Here is a 22,965-nt window from a genome sequence, read left to right as displayed (position 1 = left end):
TTAGCCAGAAAGATGTGTGTTGACAAGCTTACCAACGAGCTTTCTTTCCCCATGTTGCAGGGGAAGGAATAGTTGCATCTAAGATGCGTATGTGGAAGAGCATATGAGAGAAAGGTCTCTTTGTTTGTCTTACTAATTTCTAGTTTGAAGGAAGTTTTATGATTTATGGGGCAAAAGAAAGTGCTCTTTAAAATACAAAGGTTACTTCTTGGAGTCAAGGTGAATTACCATTCTGCAATTTTGCACAAGTGAAATCTCCCCAAAATACTGAATTTCTTGACAGCTTGTATTATCTGTTACAGAAGGATATGGTCACGGAAATCAGTGCATTTAAGACAAAGATACCTGAACAAATGCATTATTCAGTTCTCTGATTAAGATAATTTTTATTAAGTGACACTTTTAGAAGGGTGTTTTGAGAAGGGGGATTCAGTGCATATATAGCATTAAATTTAGTGTGGAAGGAGAGGGGTGCAGCAAGATGATAGTGCCTGTCTCTGTACAGTTTATTTTACAAATGTTTGCTCCTTAACCCAAAGAGGCTTTGGGCTGCGTGTTAATTAAATAAAGCAGTAGTGTTCACTCTGTGAACGCTCCAAGACCTGCCATGTGTTCATTGAAGCCTTTTGAGTCAGAGTTACTCTTCTATTTGCAGCTTCCTTTTTACACTGTTAGGTAAGGTAGTTTAAGTTCCAGTGACTCAAATGCTGCAAATTAGTTATTTGTAGAAGAAATAATATCTAATGTTACTGTGCTCACCTTGAGATCTTCCAGTAGCCATGTTCAAGTACACCTTTTTTTTTCTGTCTATCTTTGCCAGCAAATGGCAGTCTTTTCTGTGTTAAAGCCTGAACCATATATTGGTGTCTTCCTCCATAAGCCTAAGTTTCATATGAAAATTTAATTTTTAAATGCATGTGCATCCCCAACTCTTTCATCTTATGGATTTACGTAAAAAAAACCAAACAACCCAACACTCTTATTTTACACCCTCTCCCCCTCTTTCTAGGTATTAGTTCCTACCACAGTGTCTATGGTTGGAAAACATTTAGGAGCCAGAAAAGAACATCCTGGCTTAAAGAACAAAGAAAATGATGAAAACAGCGGTCCCACTACCACTGTCTTTGTAGGCAACATTTCTGAGAAGGCCTCGGACATGCTCATACGGCAGCTTCTAGCAGTAAGTAGAGTGGACTCCTTGTTAAATTTAATCTCTAGCTGATGAATGAAGTTATGACCCACAAAGAGTGGACTGAAACCGAAAGCAGAGTTAGTCCCACTCACTGGAATAGCATTATGCTTGACTTTAAGGGCAGGAATTGAAGAGTACAGCTTTTTTAAGCTGTAGATGTCAGTGAACATAGATGTATTTTTATTTTTAGTAGTGTTTACCCTTTTTACATGTTATCTTTTGCAAAAAGTGGTTAAGTTTTTGTAATGTTCTGAAATAATATTTATTTAATATTTCCCTTTAATGCAGAAATGTGGCTTGGTTTTGAGTTGGAAGAGAGTACAAGGGGCATCTGGAAAACTTCAAGGTAATTGTTCATACTTTTCAAAATCTCTAGTCAGACTCTTGTATTTACTACCTGGCAGTTTTTAAAATGTCTGATGCATTGTTGTTCTTGATACATTTATTTTTCAAGATACTGTATATGATACTTAACTGCTAAATACTTCCTAGTAAAGGACTAGTGTTTTCTGTCCTTGGAATTGAGACAGAACGAAAAAAAAATAAAATGGAGAAAGATTAAAGGGGAAGATGTCTTGGAGGCCTAATTTTACTTGCTTTTCTGTTCTGAGACTTAATCAGTTGTTTATAGACCATCCCTGAGAAAGGTTTGCCAGTTTGGACTATAGCCTACAAAGGAGCATATCTGCAACACTGTTAATAGTCTCTTCCATTACTGTGTATTACCCTTCTCTCTTAAGGAAGTTTTCCTGATGTAAAATGTATCTTCCTTCCCTATCATCAAATTGAACTGATTTATTTCTTTGTGTGACCTTTCTCCAGCGGATACAGGAAACAATTTTGGTTACTAATTTTGCTGTTAGTATTTTCATATCTTCCCTGGGTTGGTTTTTTTACTTTTTTTTTTACTGTTTTTTTTAAGATGTAACTCAGTTTCTTCAGCTTTCTTATAGATCAAGCTGTTTATTTTGCTCTCATAATGTGTTTTTCTCATGTACAACTTTCTGTAACTGTTGTGCAGAACCGAGTTTGAAATACCCCTCCCTTCAGGTTAACAATGAGCTGTCTATTACTGTTGTTGGTTTTCAGACAATTGCAAATCCACCTGAGATGTGTCTTCATATAGACTGTATTCGGTAGTTAAGACAGACATGTCAAAAGCTTTACAAACACAGTCACAGAATCACAGAATAGTTTGGGTTGGAAGGGACTTTTAAAGGCCATCTAGTCCAACTCCGTTGCAGTGAGCAGGGATGTCTTCAATTAGATCAGGTTGCTCAGAGCCCTGTCCAGCCCAGCCTTGAATGTTTGTAGGGGTGGGGCATCTACAGTGTATGTATTGCTTTCACCTTATTCATTGGGCTGTTAGTTACATCAAAGACTAATGCAGTGAGTGATCTTTATGACTTCTTATGATGTGTACTCCTAGTTTAAAAAAAAAAAGTGCTTATGTTTCAGTTTATTGATTCAAAACACTTTTTTTATATACAAAGGAAATTACCTGAAGAGCTTTAACACTTTTGCTTTTCATTTCAATCATCCATTTCAGCCTTTGGATTTTGTGAGTACAAAGAACCAGAATCCACACTGCGAGCACTGAGACTACTCCATGACCTCCAGATTGGAGAGAAGAAGCTGCTAGTCAAAGTTGATGCAAAGACAAAGGCTCAGCTAGATGAATGGAAAGCAAAGAAAAAGGCTTCTAATGGGGTACGTGTATAATGTGCAACTTGTGTTACTTCGGCAGGAGGGCAATGTAACATACTTGCTAGATCAAATTGTGAGTGTGTGTCGTAGTTTCTATTCTTGTCTCTGCCTTTAATTGTTTAGGGTTTTGCCAGAATCACATTAATGAGTGTGAAGATATGTTGAAAGGCAGTGAAGTATAAGCTATGAATTCACCAGCATTCAAACTTATGTGTCAGCTACAACTGAATCTCTAGAATTCTGTAATTCATTTAAAAATATAGGAATACATGCTATACCTTACGATTCTGTTGCTTCATTTTGTTCAGAAACTCTTGAAAGTATATAAACTCTAGAAGTAATTGTTGGAATCTGTAAATCAGCTGTCTCCGGAGAATTGGAGTTTCTTTCCCCTCCACTGATGATCTTCTAGAACAAACTGATGAAAAGGAAGTAGATTATTCAATAGATGATGCAGTTATCAGGCAGTGAGTAGCTTACAGACGTTTAGTAGATAGCAAAATTGGTTTTGTACCATCCCTTTCTAGAGCTAAGGATCTGTTCTGTAATAATTGCAGATATTTGATATGTTGAATTCTTGTGAGATACAAAGGTACTTAACTTACAAACTTGCGTTAAAGTGAATTTTATATATTTCTTTGCTAAAATAATATATTTCACATCACAATCAAGTTGTTGGGCTTGGTCTGTGACTATTTTAAAGTTCTGCATATGCCTTAAGATAGTACTTCAAACTATTTTCTGTTAAATGAAAGAGAAGAGGCTCTTGTTCAGAAAATTAAAAACAGTAGTCACACGGTAGCAGGTAAATTTTTAAAATTCCAATTTGGAATTGTTCTTATGGTTGTGTAAAATACAGTGGGAACATAAATACTTTTATTTCATGTTATTTAATTAGAACTAGAAGCATAATGATGATTTGAAGTACTTGATGCATTTTTGACTGCGTACCCAGTGTATGGGATTAAATACAATGGCTCAGTAAAGCAGATTAACTTCAATGGTTATGAATGGAGTAATGTACTAGCTGTTAACCAAGGTATGAGTTTGATTTGATTGCCCCTTCCATGCCAACAGGAAACAAGGAAGTATGGAATCAGCTGTAATACTGTGCTTCACAGCTGATACTGTAAACAAGTTTAAAATATCAGTGGGGTTCTTGTACCTCTCATGAATTTTGTTTACTGTGAGCTCCTGGGGGTTACAGTCAGTCCTGGGGGATTGATTGTAATAAAGCAGAGGGTACTGTTTGTGGCTTTGGTGAAGACAACAGTATGTGATAATTCCATTGAACTGTAGAGTGAGATTAACTCCCAGTGGTTTGGGGGTTTTTTGTTTGTGGTGGTGCAAAGAAAGGCTGTGAATTGCCAAGGAGTATTGATGAAGAGTATTGTAATCATACTGCTTGCGAGTCCTTTCATACCATCATTGGTGTGCTGTGCCACTCAGATCCAAAAGTTGCAACTTTTTAATCTGTTTTAATTAAGAAATCAGACATGTACACTACAACACAATTTCTTATAGAGACACACCAAGCAAACCTTTATCTAATTAGCTCCTTTCCCTGATCACGTCTTCTCCCTGGACCTCTTCAATTCCACTCCCTGTCACTGCCTTCTAGCTCTTTCCAGCCTGCTCCTCCTTGGCCTGGCAGCCTCTCCAGCTCCAACTGAATCCTCCCTTCCCCCTCATTCTTAGCTGCTGCTCCATCAGACCCTTCCCTCCCCCTCACTCCACCCACCACCTATCGCTGGACGGGATACCCAGCTGGATTCTCAGGTGAGATTCCATTTTTCTAAACGATTCAGGGGATCAAGAGGTGGGCTACCTTGCTCAGTATGCAGATCTTTATTCTACCCTTTCATATAACGTTTAGTGAGATGCACTTCTTTGTCTGTGTTCTCTTTCCTCCCTACAAGGGGGAAGAGGGCAAAAAGATGAAGAACTCTGAAGTAATTGGTCAACAATAATAAGAAAATGTTTGCTGTGCAAGGAATGTTTTCCCTAACAATGTTTCTTTAATATAGTTGTCACATTATAAGTTGGAGCTTGAAAGATGTAGGTAGACATTTGTATTGCATGGCACTTAAAGTTTAAGGCTTTGAGGAACTGCTGTTGAAATCACTTGAAGTTCTGGAGGATACAAGGCAGAAACTTTTGACCAAGAGCTGGACTATAGTGACTGCCTTTCTGTGAGCGTGTGTGTGCTTTCTCTTTTCCTGTCTACCACCTTAATCTCCATTTATCTGTTCTATTTTATTATGCAATCCCACACTTGCTTTCTGCAGCCATTCCACATGTAAAACTGTGATCCCTATGGTATTGCTGGTGTGAAAAGATCTGACTAAAATAATGCAGTTGATAACTACTTGTAGGTGGTTTGGTTTCTGTGGTTTTTTGGTTTGGTTTTTTTCTTGTTTTTAGTAAATGCTGTAGGGCATGAATGTGATGATCAAAGGTGAACTTCTGATATTATTGTCCATTTGTTGATTCCGGTTACTTTGCCATTTTTCCTTAGAACTCCAGACCGGAGACGACAAATGATGACGATGAAGCACTGGATGAGGAAACGAAGAGAAGAGATCAGATAATTAAAGGGGCCATTGAAGTCTTAATACGAGAATATTCCAGCGAGCTCAATGCCCCCTCCCAGGAATCTGACTCTCACCCCAGGAAGAAGAAAAAGGAAAAGAAGGAGGACGTATGTGTTTTGATTTTGGACAAAACAGATTTTTCTTCAACTCACCTTTATATAATGGCCAAACCTTGTGCAAATACTTTAAACCTAAACTTCTGATGAGAAAACAAATCAACAAGCATTGATGTCAGCAGCAGTTTCATTGAAAGCTAGTCAGTTACAGACACCATCACTTCAGGATGGTTTAGGCATCTAAGCACCTAGACTTCTTGGCACAACAGGTTTGAATCTGGGCAGGATTGAACTGACCTTTCATCCCTCTGAAGGTGGAAATACTGAGTTTAGTGCAGTTTAATCTTTATGTGCATGTAGGGTTTGTCAGATGAGAACTTAAAAAACAACTGTAAAGAATTCCTGCATACTGTCTTATTTCCTTTGAAAGATGCCAGGGCGCTTTTGTAATGGCAGGAATTTGCTCTGGTAGTTTTTGACAAAATTATTCTTCTCTGCTTAAAGTATGCATTCTTGTAGTGCACCTTCATCCAACTGGTTGCAGCTGTCTCCCCAGATATGGAAGCGCTTCATTAATTGTGTATATGTATACCTCACATACCTTGGAGGGATCCTTCAGGGATGAAAGGCATATAGTAATCTTCCTGCCTTACAAAATCACTTTTACACTCATGTGTCAATTTGGCTGGATTTGATCAGCTGTTTTTCATATATTGTGTAATGCAAAAAACCCTGTTAAGCAGGAATGAATGTTCTGGTTTAGACCTGCTTCTGTGGATGACCTTTTTATGGATTAAAAGAAACTGGAGAAGGGGGAATAAGAATGAGCAAACTCAGACTTGGCATTTCCAGCCAAGTTTCTAACCATGGGAAAACGGGCTTTCACGCCTACCATTCTGCACCTAATATGAAAGAGATTGGAAAATTGTTTGACCAAGATTTTTACCCCCTTAAGTCTTCTGCAAAGTACCTATTCCAAGGCAATAATGCAGTTTCAAATGCTTACGGAGTATAAGTGTGGTGCAAGAAGCAACATCTCCCTCAGGGAGTGAGTATATCTTCCCCGCAACATTGTTAGCCATGGCTGACCTGAGGTATAAGAGTGCTGAGCTGAGAATTTGTTTTTCTTTCCTCTCCCTCCCTTTGGGAGAAGATGCTGTCTTGGATGAGAATTTACAATTGAGTCACTGTCTAATGCTGTCAGCTGTATTTTTTTTTGTTACAAGCATTGTTACAATGTGTATTGTCCTGTGGGTACATACAGAGATATATATATATATATGGCCATGAATAATGCCAGGTAGTTAAACATTGTAAGAGACCATTGCAGTCTTGAAAGAGCTGGATGCTGAATATGTCCCTGGGACAGAGGGATATTCTGCTAGCTCTGTATGACGTAGAATTTGGCTAATCTGAGCTAGTCAAGTAGACAAACAAGCTCTTCAAATACATAGCACTCGTGGGTTGAAATTAACACCCCATCATCCCTCCCGTACTGGGAAGGAGGAGAAGAAGCTTGGAAGTTGCCATTTTTGGCCTGTGTGAATAGAGGTGGGAGTGAAGAGATGGTCCTAGCTCGTTGCTCTCTTGTCCTTAAAGGAGAGGGGAGAGAAGGACTGTGGAGGGTGGGGGGAAAGGGAAGATGAATGCAGATATATGGTTGGCGGGGGGGATGGGTGGGGTGGACTCACCAGCTTTGGGGCTGTTGTCCCCTGAAGAGCTCGGTGTGAAGAAGACTCCCGCTGGTTTTAGCAGCAGAATCTGTTAGTTCTGGATGAAGCATGACTGATGTGGGGGAGTTGAAAATGTGTGTGGGGAACTGAGAGTGAGTGGAATCTGGTTTTCAATTTCAAGCACGGGGGAACCTCGCTAATTCGCACTAACTATTAGTAGGTGCAATCTCACAAATTTTGCGAATTAGCGAGTAAATAAAATCAAGATATACCCACTGCAAATATACCGATTGTTTATATTGGCAAGTGTAGCTTAGTCTTGTTTATGATGCTATCATAGCATACTAATATCCTGTAGTACACTTGTAATTCAGTGAGGTCTTACTAATATGAGGCCTCACTATATATTTTAAGTAGTTCAGAGAAGGGAGAATTAGCGAGGTTCTTCTGTAATTTTGTTGGATCAAAGAAATGAGATCACAGCAATACAATATTGCTTTGTAGTGCAAACATACAAAACATTGTTTTTCAGAGTAGTGTGCAATCTATTTTTAAAAAAAAAAATCTCCGTGGATTTTTCCGCAGATTTTCCGCAGATTTCCAGTGGCCCCACTGATACCTTATCCACTCATCACCAAGGTTCGTTTACATTGTAGGCTTTGACAATGACTATGTTTACTGCTAGTTGCCAGATTTGTGACTCTTGTCCATCTGATTTTTTTTTTTTTTTTTTCACTCATTAACATCAGACTGTCAGGTTTGGTACTGCAGAAGGACTTTATTTATCTCTTGCAAGACTGGTTGAAAACTTCTAACCTTCAGCTTTTCTCTTGTTCTCCTATGTCTGTACAGATGGCTCTTAATGCTTTTCCTCCTGTCCCCCTTGTTTTTTAGGAGGATATAAATGCTATAGAAATGGAGGAAGACAAAAGAGACCTGATATCAAGAGAGATCAGTAAATTCAGAGACACACACAAGGTAGTATTCTTGTTTTTGCACTTGATACAAATTAGGCTTTTTCAAAATCCAAAAAAACCACTATTATAAAATTTAGCAGTACATTGCAGTATCACTTAAAATTATGTTTATGTGAGGTTTAATATACATGTAGTTCTTTACAAGTCAAAAAAAGACAACTACCACGTTAAAGTGGCCCTTGACATCTTTATGCTAAGACTTTGATTGCTACTGAGTATTTTGCAGTCTTCTCACTTTAACATGAATAAAGACAACTTAAGTTTCTACACATACATTAAGTCAAGATATTTATAACTAAAGGCTAAACGGGGCTGCAGTATAAGACATACACTTGAGTGTGTTTCTGTAGGTAGATTTGTAACATAATCCAAGATTTTATGAAGAGTTGAAACTTGAATTAAATTTAAGTCTTTTATTTTAATAGTTCTAAGTTAAGAGTGGGGGAAGATTAAAACTAGGTCAGTGGTTACCAGACTTACCAAACTTTAGATGCATGGAAGAACTGTAAATTCCCATAAAGCTAATCTATTCATTGACCCCCACCATTATGATAGAGATCATATGGTGACTAATGCAAGATGAAACTCACAGCTTGGAAAGTAACATGGAATAGGATGTAAGTATGAGCTTCTGTTTTTTATTATACTTATGGATGCCCCCTCAGAAAAATATGCAAAGGGGTAACTGGCTTGGAAATGTTTGTGCACAGTAAGTCCCACCTCAGGGTTCCCACTTACAGAAGTTTCCACTAATGCTAGTGCATCTGTGAATGTCTCTGCTTTGGAAGGTGATACTTGCGGATAGTAAAGCACAGCTATGCATGTGATGTTCTTATTTTAATGTTGGTATTATTTTTTCCCCAATAAGACTGGATTGGCCCTTGGCCTAGGGAAGCATCAGCAAGCTCCTCTTTTGAGCACACACTTTTATTTCAAAATACCCCCAAATCAAAGTTAAAGAAAATGTTGAAGATACAGCAAGGTGAAGTATGCCCGTGTTATTCAGCTTTGCCACATGCAGTCACTGGGGATGGTACCGTGTTTTCACGCAACTGTATCAGTGTAAACACAAGTGACTACACATTGTTGTATGTACACATACTTAGTTTTTCTCTTGACTGAAGTTGTTGGAGATAAAAACCTGGGGAAAAATTCTAGAAGAAATCATCTGGAGAAGCTCAGCAATTGAATGTGAAACTGGTCAGTGGTGAAACTTCAGTAGAATTGTGTGTAATTCCAAGCCCCAAGTCGTCACTGGTACTAAGATGCAAACAAGTAATAAGTTTTTTTCAAAAAAACAACCAACAAAACAACCAAACAAAAATCATGCTTCATTGTTTCAGAAGCTGTTGGGCATTTTACTGCCTTTAATCTGTATTATTGGGGGGGCTATTTTGGGTTTCTTAACATTAAAAATCAACTGAAACTACTCATTGTGTATATTGGATATGTTTAAAAGGGGCTGTTGAATCTTTAGCAGCTGGCTAGTGAGCACAGTGAACCTTTGCATGTTTTTGGTATGAGTTTATAAAAAAATAACCACAGACTGTCAGGGTATCAGCATTGCAGGGGGCGTCCATTTACAGCACGGACGAGTCTGAAGAGAGCTCAAGGTAAGATTTATAATTATTCTACCTGTTCATTTCTGTTCATTACTTCAGTTTATCTGATAGCGTTCCCATCCCATTACCCTTTCAGATCCTCTTATTTAGGCTGATAGAAGTTGATGAGGTCAGATCTTGATTATGAAAGAGACCACTTTATTTTTTCAATTGGATTTTAAGAAATTGGTCCTACAAAATGGATTCTAATACACCAAGACTTGTGTGTATGTGTATTTAAATTTGTATGAATATATTAAAAAACAAAAACAAACCCACTCTTGAGAAATCTCACCACAAGCAAAGTTTTTGAGAGTGGCAAAAAAGCAGGAGTTCAACCAAAGAAATTTCTATTGGAACATCTAAGATAACCTGTAAGTATCAACCACTTCAGTATGTAAACTTTTCTTTAAAAGTATATGAAATTTGAGGTAAGTTGGATTTTGGAAGTTGGCAGCCTATTTTAACATCTGACCGTACTGAGGTTTAATACTGTAAAGCTCCTGTAAAATACAGTCCTTTAGAAATTGGTTTCCAGCCCAGTGTATATTGTAGAATCTAAGTTTTGTTTTTTCATACCAGTTTTCTACCAATTCCTACCATTTTTAGTCCCTTTTTCCTTTTGTGATTTCAATGTATCCAACACTGGTTTGCCTGTATTGTGCTATCAATGCAGTGTAGTTTCACTGGATACATTAATCACTAGTGAATTAGCTTTATTTCTGTAATCCTTTGTCGGTTCTCTGGTCCCTGTGCCTGTGGCAGAACAACATTTATCAGGTAAGATTGCTTTTTAAAGTTGTCTTAAATGCTTTGTTTAAAAGAAAAGAAAAAAAAAAAAAAAAGCAAACCAGAGAAAATGCTGTTTCATTGTTCCAGTTTTTAATTTCATTTCAGTGGTGGTAAACGTGGAGCCAAAGGGGATAAATCTGTTTATTCTGCTCAATATTTGTTCAAAAAAGTGGTATTTTGGCATCCATCAGGTTGAAATTTGGTGTATTTGGTTGTTATTTGGTATATTTGTGAACCGTGTACTTGCTCTTCCTCCCAGAAACATAGCTTATAGGCAAGGTTAATCCAGTGTTGGCGGTCCATGTCCTAGCACAGCATCTGTAAGTTAACACATAACAATTGCTTCCAAGGATGGATTTATCTATCATTCTGTTGATGTATTTTCTATTGTCTTATAGGAATTCTGGTCATAGGAACTGTTTCTTATTGAAAAAAAAGTGGCAATTTTGTACAATTTTTAGTAAAACTGTAGCAGGTAACCCTTTAGTTTCTGTGTTTCAAAAGAGCTATTTCCAACCTTTTTTTAACTCTCTCCATCTTGCAGTGGTGGAAATTAAGGATTCCATTCTGCAGAGTCCAGTTCTTGCCAATTAATTGTTAGAACTTTTTTAGGGAGGGAAAAGGGGAAAGGGTGCAGCTCTCTTCACTGTTTAACCACATGCACCACGTGTAAGTGGATAAATTTCTTTACCCAAGCTTTCATATAGGATGGTTTTGGTCTGCCAAGACTTTTTGGGAAACAACTCACTGTCCCAGTAAGCATTCCATTGAAATATATTTTCCTAGTTGAACAGAATTCTATCAGCTAGAAGTTCGCTTTGCTTGTACTCAAGCGGTTTATAGGGTCAGTGGAATTTGTGGCCCACCCGAATCATGACTGGCAGTGCACTGTGTATGTGCAGTTTAGTCAGCTTACAATACGAGGCCAGCCCTACTCTGCTAAGGTTGGAGATTGCTGGTCTGTGTAGATCTATGCTTTTGCACGAAACTTAGTCTTGTGATTGCTGCATTTTGATTTCATACTTATGAGTTCCAAAAAATACCCACCAAACCCTATTTAATATTTTAAAATCAATGGCGGTTTTGGTATTTCCATTACCAGCCTTGTGTGTTGCGCCGGGAATATCCAGTTCCTATAACTACAGAATTAACTATGAAAGTTCTCTTGTTGGTTTTTAGAAACTGGAGGAGGAAAAAGGCAAAAAGGAGAAAGAAAGACAGGAAATTGAAAAAGAACGCAGAGAAAGAGAAAGGGAACGGGAGCGTGAACGAGAAAGGAGGGAGCGTGAAAGAGAGAGGGAGCGTGAACGAGAGAAGGAGAAGGAACGGGAGCGTGAACGAGAGCGAGATAGGGATCGAGACCGAACTAAGGACCGAGACAGAGACCGCGAACGAGACCGAGATCGTGACAGAGATCGTGAAAGGAGTTCAGATCGCAACAAGGATCGCAGCAGATCAAGGTAAATGGACTTGAGTTGCAATTTTTTTCAGTTTTTCCTAGTGCTGTTTACTAAGTGTGTATAGTTCAGCAGATCAGCTGCCATTTGAAAGAGAATGGTCCTTTTGGAAGATCAGAGTAAAAAGGAAATAAAAATTTTAGAAAATGTTGTATTTGCACAAATTGGAAGAATACTTGATTCCCTCCACAGCACAGGGATGTAAGGACTGCAATATGCAGTAAGCAGCCACCCATGCATGACTTAAGCATGCTGGTTTTAGCTCAAATCTCTCTTACTTTTTCATGGGTAGCTTTATTCCTACTTGAGGTTCTCTTATGTCTGTGGTATCCTTTTTGTTGTGGGTTTTTGTTTGTTTGGGTGGATTTTTTTAAGGAAAAGCAAGGGGATTCCTCTTTCAGTCTTAAACTGTGAGTAATCATGTCGGCCTCTAGCTGCTGCTTTTTCCGTCTTCACCATAGAAAAAAGGAGCTGTTTCACTTTAAATCATCTTGTCAGTAGAGTTCATGATGTCTGTAAGCCATGTAAACTTGAAGAATTTATTAAGTATACCCTTTATTTGTGGGCTTTTTAGCTTTCATTTATACATGGAGAGCTCCTAACACAGCCTGATAAGAATTGCCATGTGCTCATGCTTCTTCTGTAGATACCACTATATAATGTTTAGTACTCAAACAACTACTTTTAGGTAAATGGGTTTTTGAATATATTAGACATACTGATTTATGTCCATTGCTAGATTAGCTAATGATCTTGTACCATTGCAGAAGAATAACTTGCAAGATGGTATAAATACTGCATTATGCATTTGAAGTTAAATCATTTTGAGTGGAGAGGAAGCCTCTGTAATTAACTTTGGACTTTTTTCTTCCTTCAGAGAAAAAAGCAGAGACAGGGAACGCGAGCGGGAGAGGGAAAGAGAACGCGAGCGGGAGAGGGAAAGAGAACGCGAGCGGGAGAGGGAAAGAGAACGCGAGCGGGAACGGGAACGGGAGAAGGATAAGAAGAGAGACCGAGAAGAAGATGAAGAAGAAGCCTATGAACGCCGAAAACTAGAGAGGAAACTGCGGGAAAAAGAAGCTGCATATCAAGAGGTGGGTTGGGATTTCTAGGGTTCCTTAAGGAGAAAATTGTTTCTGAGGGGTGATAAGTCTTCTATAAAATACATCATTCCTTCTCCCTCTCCTTTTCTTAATCCTTTCCCTACATCAGTTGGAGCAGAATATTTAAGTCGCTGTCAGAAAAACTTTGGACTTCTTATTCCAGTGTTTTAAATTATAAACAAATAATTTGCTTAGTTTTAATGCACTTGATTTTAAACAATAATCCAAACTAACTTCAGAGTAGTAGCACTGTTCTTAACGTTCCTGAGATTGGAGTATGTGTTTTTTTTCTTCTGTTGTAGCGTCTTAAGAACTGGGAAATCAGGGAACGGAAAAAGAGTCGAGAATATGAAAAGGAGGCTGAAAGGGAAGAAGAAAGGAGGAGGGAAATGGTAAGGCTTGTAATTTTTCCTGCTTGTTCTTTGGTTCCAATTTAGAATGGAACATTCTACTGCTCTCTTTATGGATAGTGGTAGAGCTCTCATTTTGTATAAACACCATGTATGTTTTTATTAAAAAAAAAAAAGTTAATAGACTTGAAATAGATGATGTCTAATAAGTGGGAGTACTATTGAGAGTCTGGAAAACAAAGCCTAGTGTCTTGGTTTTGTGAAGGCGAAAGAAGTAGGAGGCAGTTGCAAAATACTGTGGTTTGGTCGTGCACTATTATATCTGTTACCTGTGTTTGTGTCAGGTTTGTAGCAAAACCTACAACATGTTCTATGTCATACAGGTGGAACTAGACCAGTCTTTTTACCTCTAACTGGCTCATGTGTCTGAACCTCCTATAATATGTAATACGGTATTCTATAATATATCTAGCACTTCGTAAATGTGTATTTAGTTCATTAGTTGTGAAATTACCACAGTTGTCAATGTAACACTTTGAAGTTTTGTCTGAAAAGACACATTTGAAAGATAGAGTCTTCTGTAATATCATATTTTTGTGCTGAAGTCAAAAAAGTTATTTTAAATTATGATCACTTCATAATTCTCCCAGAGAAGGGAGAGAAGATGCTAGAGAGTTCTAGGCAGGAGATGCATTGGGAATTGCTTCAAAACAAAATATGCAAAGAGATGCAGGAAAGAAAAAAAAAAAAAAAAAAAAGGAAGATAATTAGAAAATACATTGTTTATGTGAAATCTAATTTTCCCTAAATGCTTGAGGGAGATGTTTAACTCAAGGATATTTTCTATTCATGATCCTGGATGCTGGCTATAGATGACGGTTACAGAGAGCAGTGTTATTTCATGGTGCATTTACAACCATAATCGTAATTTGTTTCTTGTCATTAGCATAGAAGTATCTTACTGTTGGTTTAAAGATACTGTTTTGATACAGGTTAGAATGTCCTAATTTATATTCTCCTTAAAGAACTGCTTTCTTTTTTAATTTTTCATTTTAGTCCTCTTTATCACCCTCACCCCCTTCAGTTTTAGACCTGTGCATTAATACGGTGCCACGTGGTTTGGATTAGTAACACAGCAGGAGAGTGCTTATCCTGGAAGTATCCAGTAAATTTGTTTCTGTGCATTAACTAAATCTTTTTTAAAAAGCACAGCTCTTGAAACAAAACAGTACTGATAAAATACGCTTAAGATGCCATGTTAAAATATCCAGTGCCAGACTTATAGATTTGAAGAACGGGAACTTTGGTCCTCTTCTTTTGTGATGTAAGGAGAAAAAAAAAAAAAAAAAAGGGGTGTGTGTAACATTTAAAAACACTTTGAAATGCTAATAATGGAACAGTAGGCTGCAAATCAGAGACATGATCCCAGTGGACCTAATGGATGTAGTATCTGGTGTTGAACATGTGACAGATCCCTGGAAGTTGATACAATTCCAAAACCTTACCAATTTCTGTCTAGGAAACTCCATATTTTCAGTTTGAAGCACGGTAGAAAATTAACTTACTAATAATATTACTAAATTTTAAATTATTGGAAAGAAAACCAGAAATCATAACATCACTTATATTTCAATTTCTTGCAGGCAAAAGAAGCCAAACGGTTAAAAGAGTTCTTAGAAGATTATGATGATGACAGAGATGATCCAAAATATTACAGGTATGTCTTTGTATTGATTCCTAACAATAAAATTGTCATTGTTAATTTTAACACAATTGTGGGGTTTGTTGGCAGAGGCTGATGGAGTTTCTTTGACTGATTATGTATCGATGTGAGGGTTATATAATTATCTAAATTATTTTGGTGTCACTTGATAAGTAAGTGCAAGAGGGAAAAGGGAAACTCCTTACTGCTACTTGGTTAATACTTGGGAGTAGCTGCTCCTTCCTATCACTTATCTTGTGGGTGAGGTGGAGCAGATGTCAGTGTAATGCCAAAATAAGGTGGTGGAGGCAGGGAGAAGGGATCAAGCATGCCTGTAAACAGTTCACTACAAGGAAGCTCTAAATTGCATGAAGAACGAGCTTGTTAACTCTGTAAAGGATGGGAAAGATCCTTCAGCATGAGACTAATTAAAATTTGCATCAAACTGGTTTAGCAAAACTGGTTCTTGTCAAGTAAAAACCTATGAAATAATTTGATTCTTTTTCTAAAAAGATTGGCAGTCATGTTGTCTACGTTTTTTTAATGTTCTGGGGAAGATTCTGTATAGTAAGGTTGAGAACTGGTATCTTAGATTCTTCTGTTACAAAACTAGAGGACACCAGATGCTCTTACAAATTTTATTTTCATTTAGTGGAAGATACCTGATACAGATCAGGTATCTCTTGTATTGTGGTACAAGGTTCTCATTGGAACATTCTTTGAAGTACAAAATCCGTATGTTTTATAGGGGTAGTGCTCTTCAGAAGAGGCTACGAGACAGGGAGAAAGAGATGGAAGCAGATGAACGGGATAGGAAAAGGGAGAAGGAAGAATTAGAAGAAATTAGGCAGCGCCTTCTGGCAGAAGGACACCCAGATCCAGACGCAGAACTCCAGAGGGTAAGTAGCTCTTGGTCTGACGGGAAAAAGAGCCTTTGGTATTCTGGTGGTACTGAGCAAAACTGTGTAAGAGATTTGATAGTTAATATTTGCTCTGTTGACTTTTTCTTAAAAAGAAGTCCAGATATGCAGTAAGAACACTGGAAACAAAAAGTAACTTTCCAGATCTATGTTTGGATGGAGTTTGAAAATTAATTTGAATTAATCGGTATTTCTGATTATAATGGCAGTAGTTTCATGTATTTATTCTTGACTAAGAGACTTCTTTAGGAAACAGAGGATCTTTATATTCTTTTCAAACAGTGCTGGTTTTGAAAAAGCTTCTTTTTTGCTAATTGCCTGTTTCATGTAGATGGAGCAGGAGGCTGAGCGGCGTAGGCAGCCACAAATAAAACAAGAGCCAGAGTCTGAGGAGGAAGAGGAAGAAAAGGCAGAAAAAGAGGAAAAAAGAGAAGAGCCAGAGGAAGAGGAGGAGGAGCCTGAACAAAAGCCCTGCCTTAAACCAACTTTACGACCCATCAGTTCTGCCCCATCTGTTTCTTCTGCTAGTGGAAATGCAACTCCTAACACACCCGGTGATGAATCTCCCTGTGGCATTATTATCCCTCATGAAAATTCACCTGATCAACAGCAGCCGGAGGAGCATCGGCCCAAAATAGGACTTAGCCTCAAATTGGGCAAGTTTACATTTTCTTTTTAATGTTCCATATGGGATGAGCTGAAAAAATGCCAAGCTGAGTAGCCATGCAGTTTACCAAATATATTGTATGTTTTGACATACTTATGTCAAGCACTTGTTATCCAGATGCTGTGCTTGATTCTCCTATCCAGATGATAATTTTTTTTGTAGATCTCTCTTCTTCCAAAATCTGGAGGGGGAAAAAGGGACAGAAGGTTTGGCATCCTCAAGGCTTAATTTTTTTAGGAATGCTCTGAGCTGGAATTAGTTATTTCCACATGCTTTTTCATCTTAATAATCTCTAAATATCTCTTTTAAAGCTCATTGCTGCTTTTCATTGATGTAAGTATATGTTAGATTTAAGCCGTAGATAGTTCTTAGGTTTATTTACAAAGACTCTTTTAAAAGAGGAAAACTGAAAATTAGAATATTTTTCTTTCCTCTTAGAATAACACAATGAATTGATGACAATTGTGAATGGAACATGAGTGTAGAGATCCTCAGTACTTATTTCGTGGTGTTTTTAAAAAAAACTTTTTTCTGAGCAGCAGCACTAAGGGTATTTGTATTCCAGAAGGTTTGTGCATTTGTTATTTACTATTTTGATTAAATTATACTGGGGCTGCAGTTTGAACTCACACTGTGTTAGATTTTGTATGAAGAAAGGCTGTATGGTGTTAGACTAACTGATTAATGCTTTTTCTACAACTAGATTCATTGCAGCCTTTCACTCCTGTGCTCTGCCTCTGCTAAGGTATGAACTCATGTTATAGTCCTCCCTCAGCAAGGTGCTAACTGGTTTCAGGGCAGAGAAAGACAAGCCTATTTTTCAAAAATCTTGAACAAACTCTGAGATCTTCACCTGTTTAGCCATTTTTATAACAGAGTTTGAGAGATTAAAACACTAATGCTAGGCATTCACAGACACTTATGTAACATACAGACTGGTACTTCTCAAGAAACATGTGAAGAGCAAACTAGTTTCCATTGCCGTTTATGAATATGTTATTCTGCCTTTTGGGTTGTAGGTGCCTGCAATAGTCCTAATCAGCCCAATGCTGTAAAAAGGAAGAAGCTTGCAGTGGATAGTGTTTTCAATAAATTTGATGACGAAGACAGTGATGATGTGCCCCGGAAAAGGAAACTTGTTCCCCTGGATTATGGAGAAGAAGATAAAAGCAATATCAAAGGCAGTGTCAATACAGAAGAAAAACGCAAACATATTAAGAGTCTCATTGAGAAGATTCCCACAGCGAAACCAGAGCTCTTTGCTTATCCTCTTGATTGGTCAATTGTGGATTCAGTAAGTTGATTTCTTTTAACCATTCACACAAAAGCATGATTTTTCTAGTAGAATAGAAAAACAATGTTCCTGGAACCTCAGTGAATTGGAGCATCATCGTCAAACGGAATCAAACCTGAGTACTGTATTCCTTGTCCATATCTAGTACTTACTCTGAAATATGCGTGCTTATTTTTGTTTGATCTCTCCTGAATTGTTGCTACAAATTGTTTAGCAGTTGTATGGAAGGGGGAAAAAAAGATCCTGTAGAAACACATTGGAATGGCAGTCAGAAATACTTGGAGTTGCCAAATCGCTATGGGTTATCTCATTGATAGCAAAATGTATCTTCTGCTAAATAGTTGTTTGGGTCTTCTAGCTGCCTATCTGGCAGTATTGTTTCAAGACAGTAAAATTTATGGAAATTATGGTGTTGTGTTTTTTTTTTCTTTTTCTAGACACTAATGGAACGTCGAATTAGACCATGGATCAACAAGAAAATAATAGAATATATTGGTGAAGAAGAAGCCACGCTAGTTGACTTTGTTTGTTCTAAGGTTAATATCTTCCACTTCCTTTGTGAAGTCTGGGTTTTGATCCCTATCTAAGCTGCAGCAATGACTGCAGTATCTGTATTTGAAGGCAGTCTGTTCTTAGCTTCTCTGTAATCTGTTATATTGATCATCCGAGACAGTTGGTGTACTTGGAATCAATATGTATTCTGATGTTTTACAAGTTACTTCCTTTCATGCTTATGCACAATATGTGCATGGTAGATGCTCTCTGTTATCTGTTAGATAAACACGTGGAACTGGATAAAGAAATGAGCAGTTGGAAAGAGCAGCTGTTTTATCTGATAGTTTTATCGTTAGATTTCAGAGTTAATATCTCATTGGCCATTAACAATTTTAATTGAAAAACAGGATTTGTGTGATTTCAGGAAAAAAAGCCAGTAGCTTGATTTTTATGTATGTCTTTGGATTAACTAGATTAACTTCTTAAGAAGCTTTTTAGATGTTGTTGTTTCTTTAGTGGTAAGCAAATACCAAGGTTTTAGAGTTAGCAGAATGACTTCTAATGCTGTACCTTTTAGCTGTTGCATGACTTCTTTAAACTAAACTCTTTGTAGCTTCTTCCATCTTACAAACTAAATTCTAATAACTTGCCTTTTTAAATCTGTCATGACAACTCTATGGCTTTTCATCAATAGGGAATTTCAAAAACTTTTTAGCTTTCATGGTACTTGCATTCATAATGGCTATTCTCATTTTATCTTTTAGGGCTACTGTAGGAGAAGCAAAGCAAGTGATAGTTTTGTGGCACAGGTGGTTAGTAGAAAGTGAAAAACAGAGGTTGAATATTTATTAAGTTTAAATTTTATTTTTTTTTTTAAAATGACATTTTCTGGTCCTGAAAAGAATTGGAAACTTAACAGGCACATAGAAAATTCAGTTATGAAGAGTGATACAGGGAGAATTTTGCCTTTGTCTTCTTTAGGAATTCATTGTTGAAGGAAGGGGACCTTATTCCTTAAATTAGGAGAGCTTAATTGGAGATGCAAAAATAACCAGCAAATACAAGACCTGTTGAATCTCTGGAGCTTCCTGGAATTTGTTCCTCAGTAACTAGCTGTAAACCACACTCACTATGATGGAATCTCATGTGGTTTAATACTAATTATTGCCCTGGCTAATACTGGGAACTAATGAACTGCAAATACTTTTTGCATGTGCAAAACATTCCAAATCGTTGAGAAGTAACTGGGTTTTGTCCAAATATGTTTATATGGTTTACTTCAAGTTTTCAGTCTAAAAACATTTGTTTCTTTCAGGTTATGGCTCACAGCTCACCACAGAGCATATTGGATGATGTTGCCATGGTAAGCAGAAATTGTGTAACTGATACACCTTCTACATTATACTGAAGCTAATAGTCAATTCTGAGAAACAGTAGGAGTCCGTAACAGAAATATTTGGCATTCATAGAACATATATAGAAAACATGCATTAGATATGAAACCTGTTTTGGTTAAACAGATCATGCTAGCACAGGCATGATGTTGCAGTTACAGCATCTAGGTAGAAATTACTGATCCCTGTTCAGAATTTCTCAGTATTCAGAAATGTGGAACAAAGATTCTGTCCCTCACAGTAGAGGTAAGAATCAACAATAACAGAACTGCATCAGAAATATAAACTTTTATCCCTTCTTATTCTTGTAACTAGATTTTTATAATTAGTGGTTTAATGGGTCTGTTTAATTGATGAGCAAAGCATAATTTTCTCTAGAAGAGTAAAAGCTCTTTTTTGCCTGGTGTTGGAAAAGAGAAATTTTATGAAATAATGTTTCACTATGTTTTCATACACTGAAAGGTGAATTAAAACTGATTATTGACTCTCTTCCAATAAGGAAACTTGGAGGCAAAGTTGGGAGGAGCCAGATTTATAGCCAAAATTAGTAGGTTGTTCTTGGTGTGAGTAGTAGGTGACTTGGGGAACTTCCTAAGAGATGTTGTGCATGCTAAAAGTTTGCATGGATTCATTAAAAGCCTGGATAATAAGTTCAAGGAAGAGAAATGCACTGAGAGATTATCTAGTAAATATCCGAAGAAGTTCCATGCTGAAAATGAGCAGACACTAGGAGAGAACTAAGGGAAAGTACCACATGTGTTTGTTCTCACATTCTTCCCAAGCTTGCCATTTCTCTGCCTCTTCCCAAGCCACTTTTGGAGACTAGGATATTGATATCCTTAGTGCTCAACAGCTGCATTATACAAGTATATAATCAGAGCCTAGTCAAGTCAGGTGATAAATGCAGAATGGACAAATTCACTTAAGTTTTATCCAGTGCCTCCCTCAAAGGCTTAACTTGGATTACACTACCTCCACTTTGTGGTTCTGATGTATCTAGAATTAGTCTTTATAGCTGGAATGCCTAATCTAAAAAATAATCGATAAAATGTGTATTTCCTACAGGTACTAGATGAAGAAGCTGAAGTTTTCATAGTCAAAATGTGGAGGTTGTTGATATACGAGACAGAAGCGAAGAAGATTGGTCTAGTGAAGTAAAGCACTCTCCTTGCTTCTAGGGTTCCATTTCAATTTTGTTGGTTTTTTTTTTTTTCCCCCATCACTCAAAGACTTCGAATTTTCTCTGTTCTCAGAGACTTGAGACCTGTATTTTTTTATGTAGAAAATGTGAATTTTTTTTGTCCTCTGCTCTGAGGCCCCCTTTACCCTTCTCAGTTAGTTATCTGAATCCTGCATTGGTTCTCTTTATAATTCACAAGGTACAATTACCGGTATGTTTTATAAGCTGCAGCTACTGTACACACTCTCTGGTAACTTTGTTATGTTACTCTGATTCTTGTAAATACTAAGGAAAAAAAAAAAAGCCCCTGTTTTGCAAAACATTTGCACTTAATGTGGAACTATATCAATTACAGATGAAGACTAATTGTTTTACTGCAAATTTATAAGTGCTTTTTGTTTTTTGCATACTCTCCCTCCCTTTTTATTTAAGGAATGATCAGAATACAGTTTAAAAACAAGTGACTTGAGCTGCTTTCATAGAACAGCTTTGTGTTATTTGGTGCCCTCATCTGACTCTGGAAAGGGAGTTCCCTCAGATTTTTCATTCTGATGTGAACCAGCAGTAGTCTTGGTACATTGTTGCCCATTTAGAATTACTAATGAAGCTGGGAACTTCTCTTGCAGATGCTCTGCTTCTTTCCTAGAAAGTGCAAATTGCAGGAATTTTTTTATTCTTTGCTCAGTTAAAACAAGAGCAGGACTTCGATTCAGTAATTTTTTAAAAAATAAAAACCTAGGGTATCTTCTGCTCAATTTCACTTTAGCCCTTCCCTACTATCCCTTCTGTCTTCAAAACAATCAGATGCATTTTTTTTTAAAGAAATTATTTTTAAAAACATTTTTTTAGTATTTAGAAAAAAAAAAACTGTTTGGATGTAACTGACCATAGCAGTTGACAAAAACTAAACTGTAAGATTTCAAACAAAGCAGAAGTCTTGTTTTTATCCATATTGTTAAACTGGCCCCTACTTTTGTTTTCTACTGTAAGCAGTTTATTGTCCACAAAAAGAGGGTGATATTTTCCTGCCTTGTTTGTATGGGTTTTTATAAATAGGCTGATATGGTATAAATGATGAGATGTACTGTAAACTGCATTTTTATCTCATACCTGGGTAAGAAGACAAATCGATAATGTGCTATGAACTGTTTTGACTGCAGGAGGACTGTGTTCCAGGGAGCAAACTGTCTCAAAAACATTTTTAATTTTTAAACACAATTCTTAATAGAAAACAATTTAAGTAAAGGTGTTCCAGTATCTCTATATTGTATTTAACTGAAGGATACAGGTTGACCTGTTCAGAAAACATAACTGTGACCTTGAGTTACTAGTTCTTTGTATCTGGAGAGGACACTTGAAAACACTGTTCTTAACAAACGGGATCGTGTAAAGGTTCCACCATGTAAATATTTCAGATATTAAAAATGTATATATTTGATTTAAGGGCTGACATTCTTTTGGAGTCTTGTGCAGCATGCTAATTATATTTAACACTGCTTTCTGAATCAACAAGTGTTCCCAAATTAGGGGTTGGGGTTTTTTAAAACTACCTCCTGCTTTGTCAGGTGACTAGAAGCCTGCAAATACAGATGTGATCCCAGTATGTTCTTTCTCATTCCTGTAATACTACACACCACAAAACATTATTTTTCTAACTTGAAGTGTAATGCTCAGATGTTATTTTTATGTTATGCTTGAGTTTGCATGACATTGTTTTGTTTTACATACTTCTATGCTAAAGCCTTCCTCTTTCTTCTGCAACTTGATGTAACCCTAAGAAATTACTTCCCCATTCTTCCCCTATGATTTTG

General features: G+C 37.2%; 1 protein-coding gene across 2 annotated transcripts in view; it reads left to right on the top strand.

The window, feature by feature from the left end:
- The window catches only part of RBM25 (RNA binding motif protein 25), a 34,302-nt gene extending 11,710 nt beyond the window's left edge, over positions 1–22,592 (top strand). Inside the window, exons 4-19 of one of the 2 annotated variants that reach the window (XM_074909637.1) lie at positions 1,010–1,180; positions 1,481–1,538; positions 2,742–2,902; positions 5,418–5,600; positions 7,808–7,861; positions 8,117–8,200; positions 11,772–12,052; positions 12,927–13,143; positions 13,455–13,544; positions 15,146–15,219; positions 15,953–16,103; positions 16,456–16,780; positions 17,811–18,085; positions 18,523–18,621; positions 19,896–19,943; positions 21,040–22,592. In XM_074909637.1, the coding sequence (XP_074765738.1) occupies positions 1,010–1,180; positions 1,481–1,538; positions 2,742–2,902; positions 5,418–5,600; positions 7,808–7,861; positions 8,117–8,200; positions 11,772–12,052; positions 12,927–13,143; positions 13,455–13,544; positions 15,146–15,219; positions 15,953–16,103; positions 16,456–16,780; positions 17,811–18,085; positions 18,523–18,621; positions 19,896–19,943; positions 21,040–21,132 (2,364 nt within the window). In that variant the 3' untranslated portion in view covers positions 21,133–22,592. The remainder of the gene's footprint in view (positions 1–1,009; positions 1,181–1,480; positions 1,539–2,741; positions 2,903–5,417; positions 5,601–7,807; positions 7,862–8,116; positions 8,201–11,771; positions 12,053–12,926; positions 13,144–13,454; positions 13,545–15,145; positions 15,220–15,952; positions 16,104–16,455; positions 16,781–17,810; positions 18,086–18,522; positions 18,622–19,895; positions 19,944–21,039) is intronic. The other variant, XM_074909638.1, reaches the window with a different exon arrangement.
- Positions 22,593–22,965: the final 373 nt, after the last annotated feature.

Source organism: Athene noctua, chromosome 6, assembly GCF_965140245.1.
Source record: "Athene noctua chromosome 6, bAthNoc1.hap1.1, whole genome shotgun sequence".
Taxonomy (NCBI): domain Eukaryota; kingdom Metazoa; phylum Chordata; class Aves; order Strigiformes; family Strigidae; genus Athene; species Athene noctua.
This window is presented reverse-complemented; position numbering and strand designations above follow the sequence as displayed.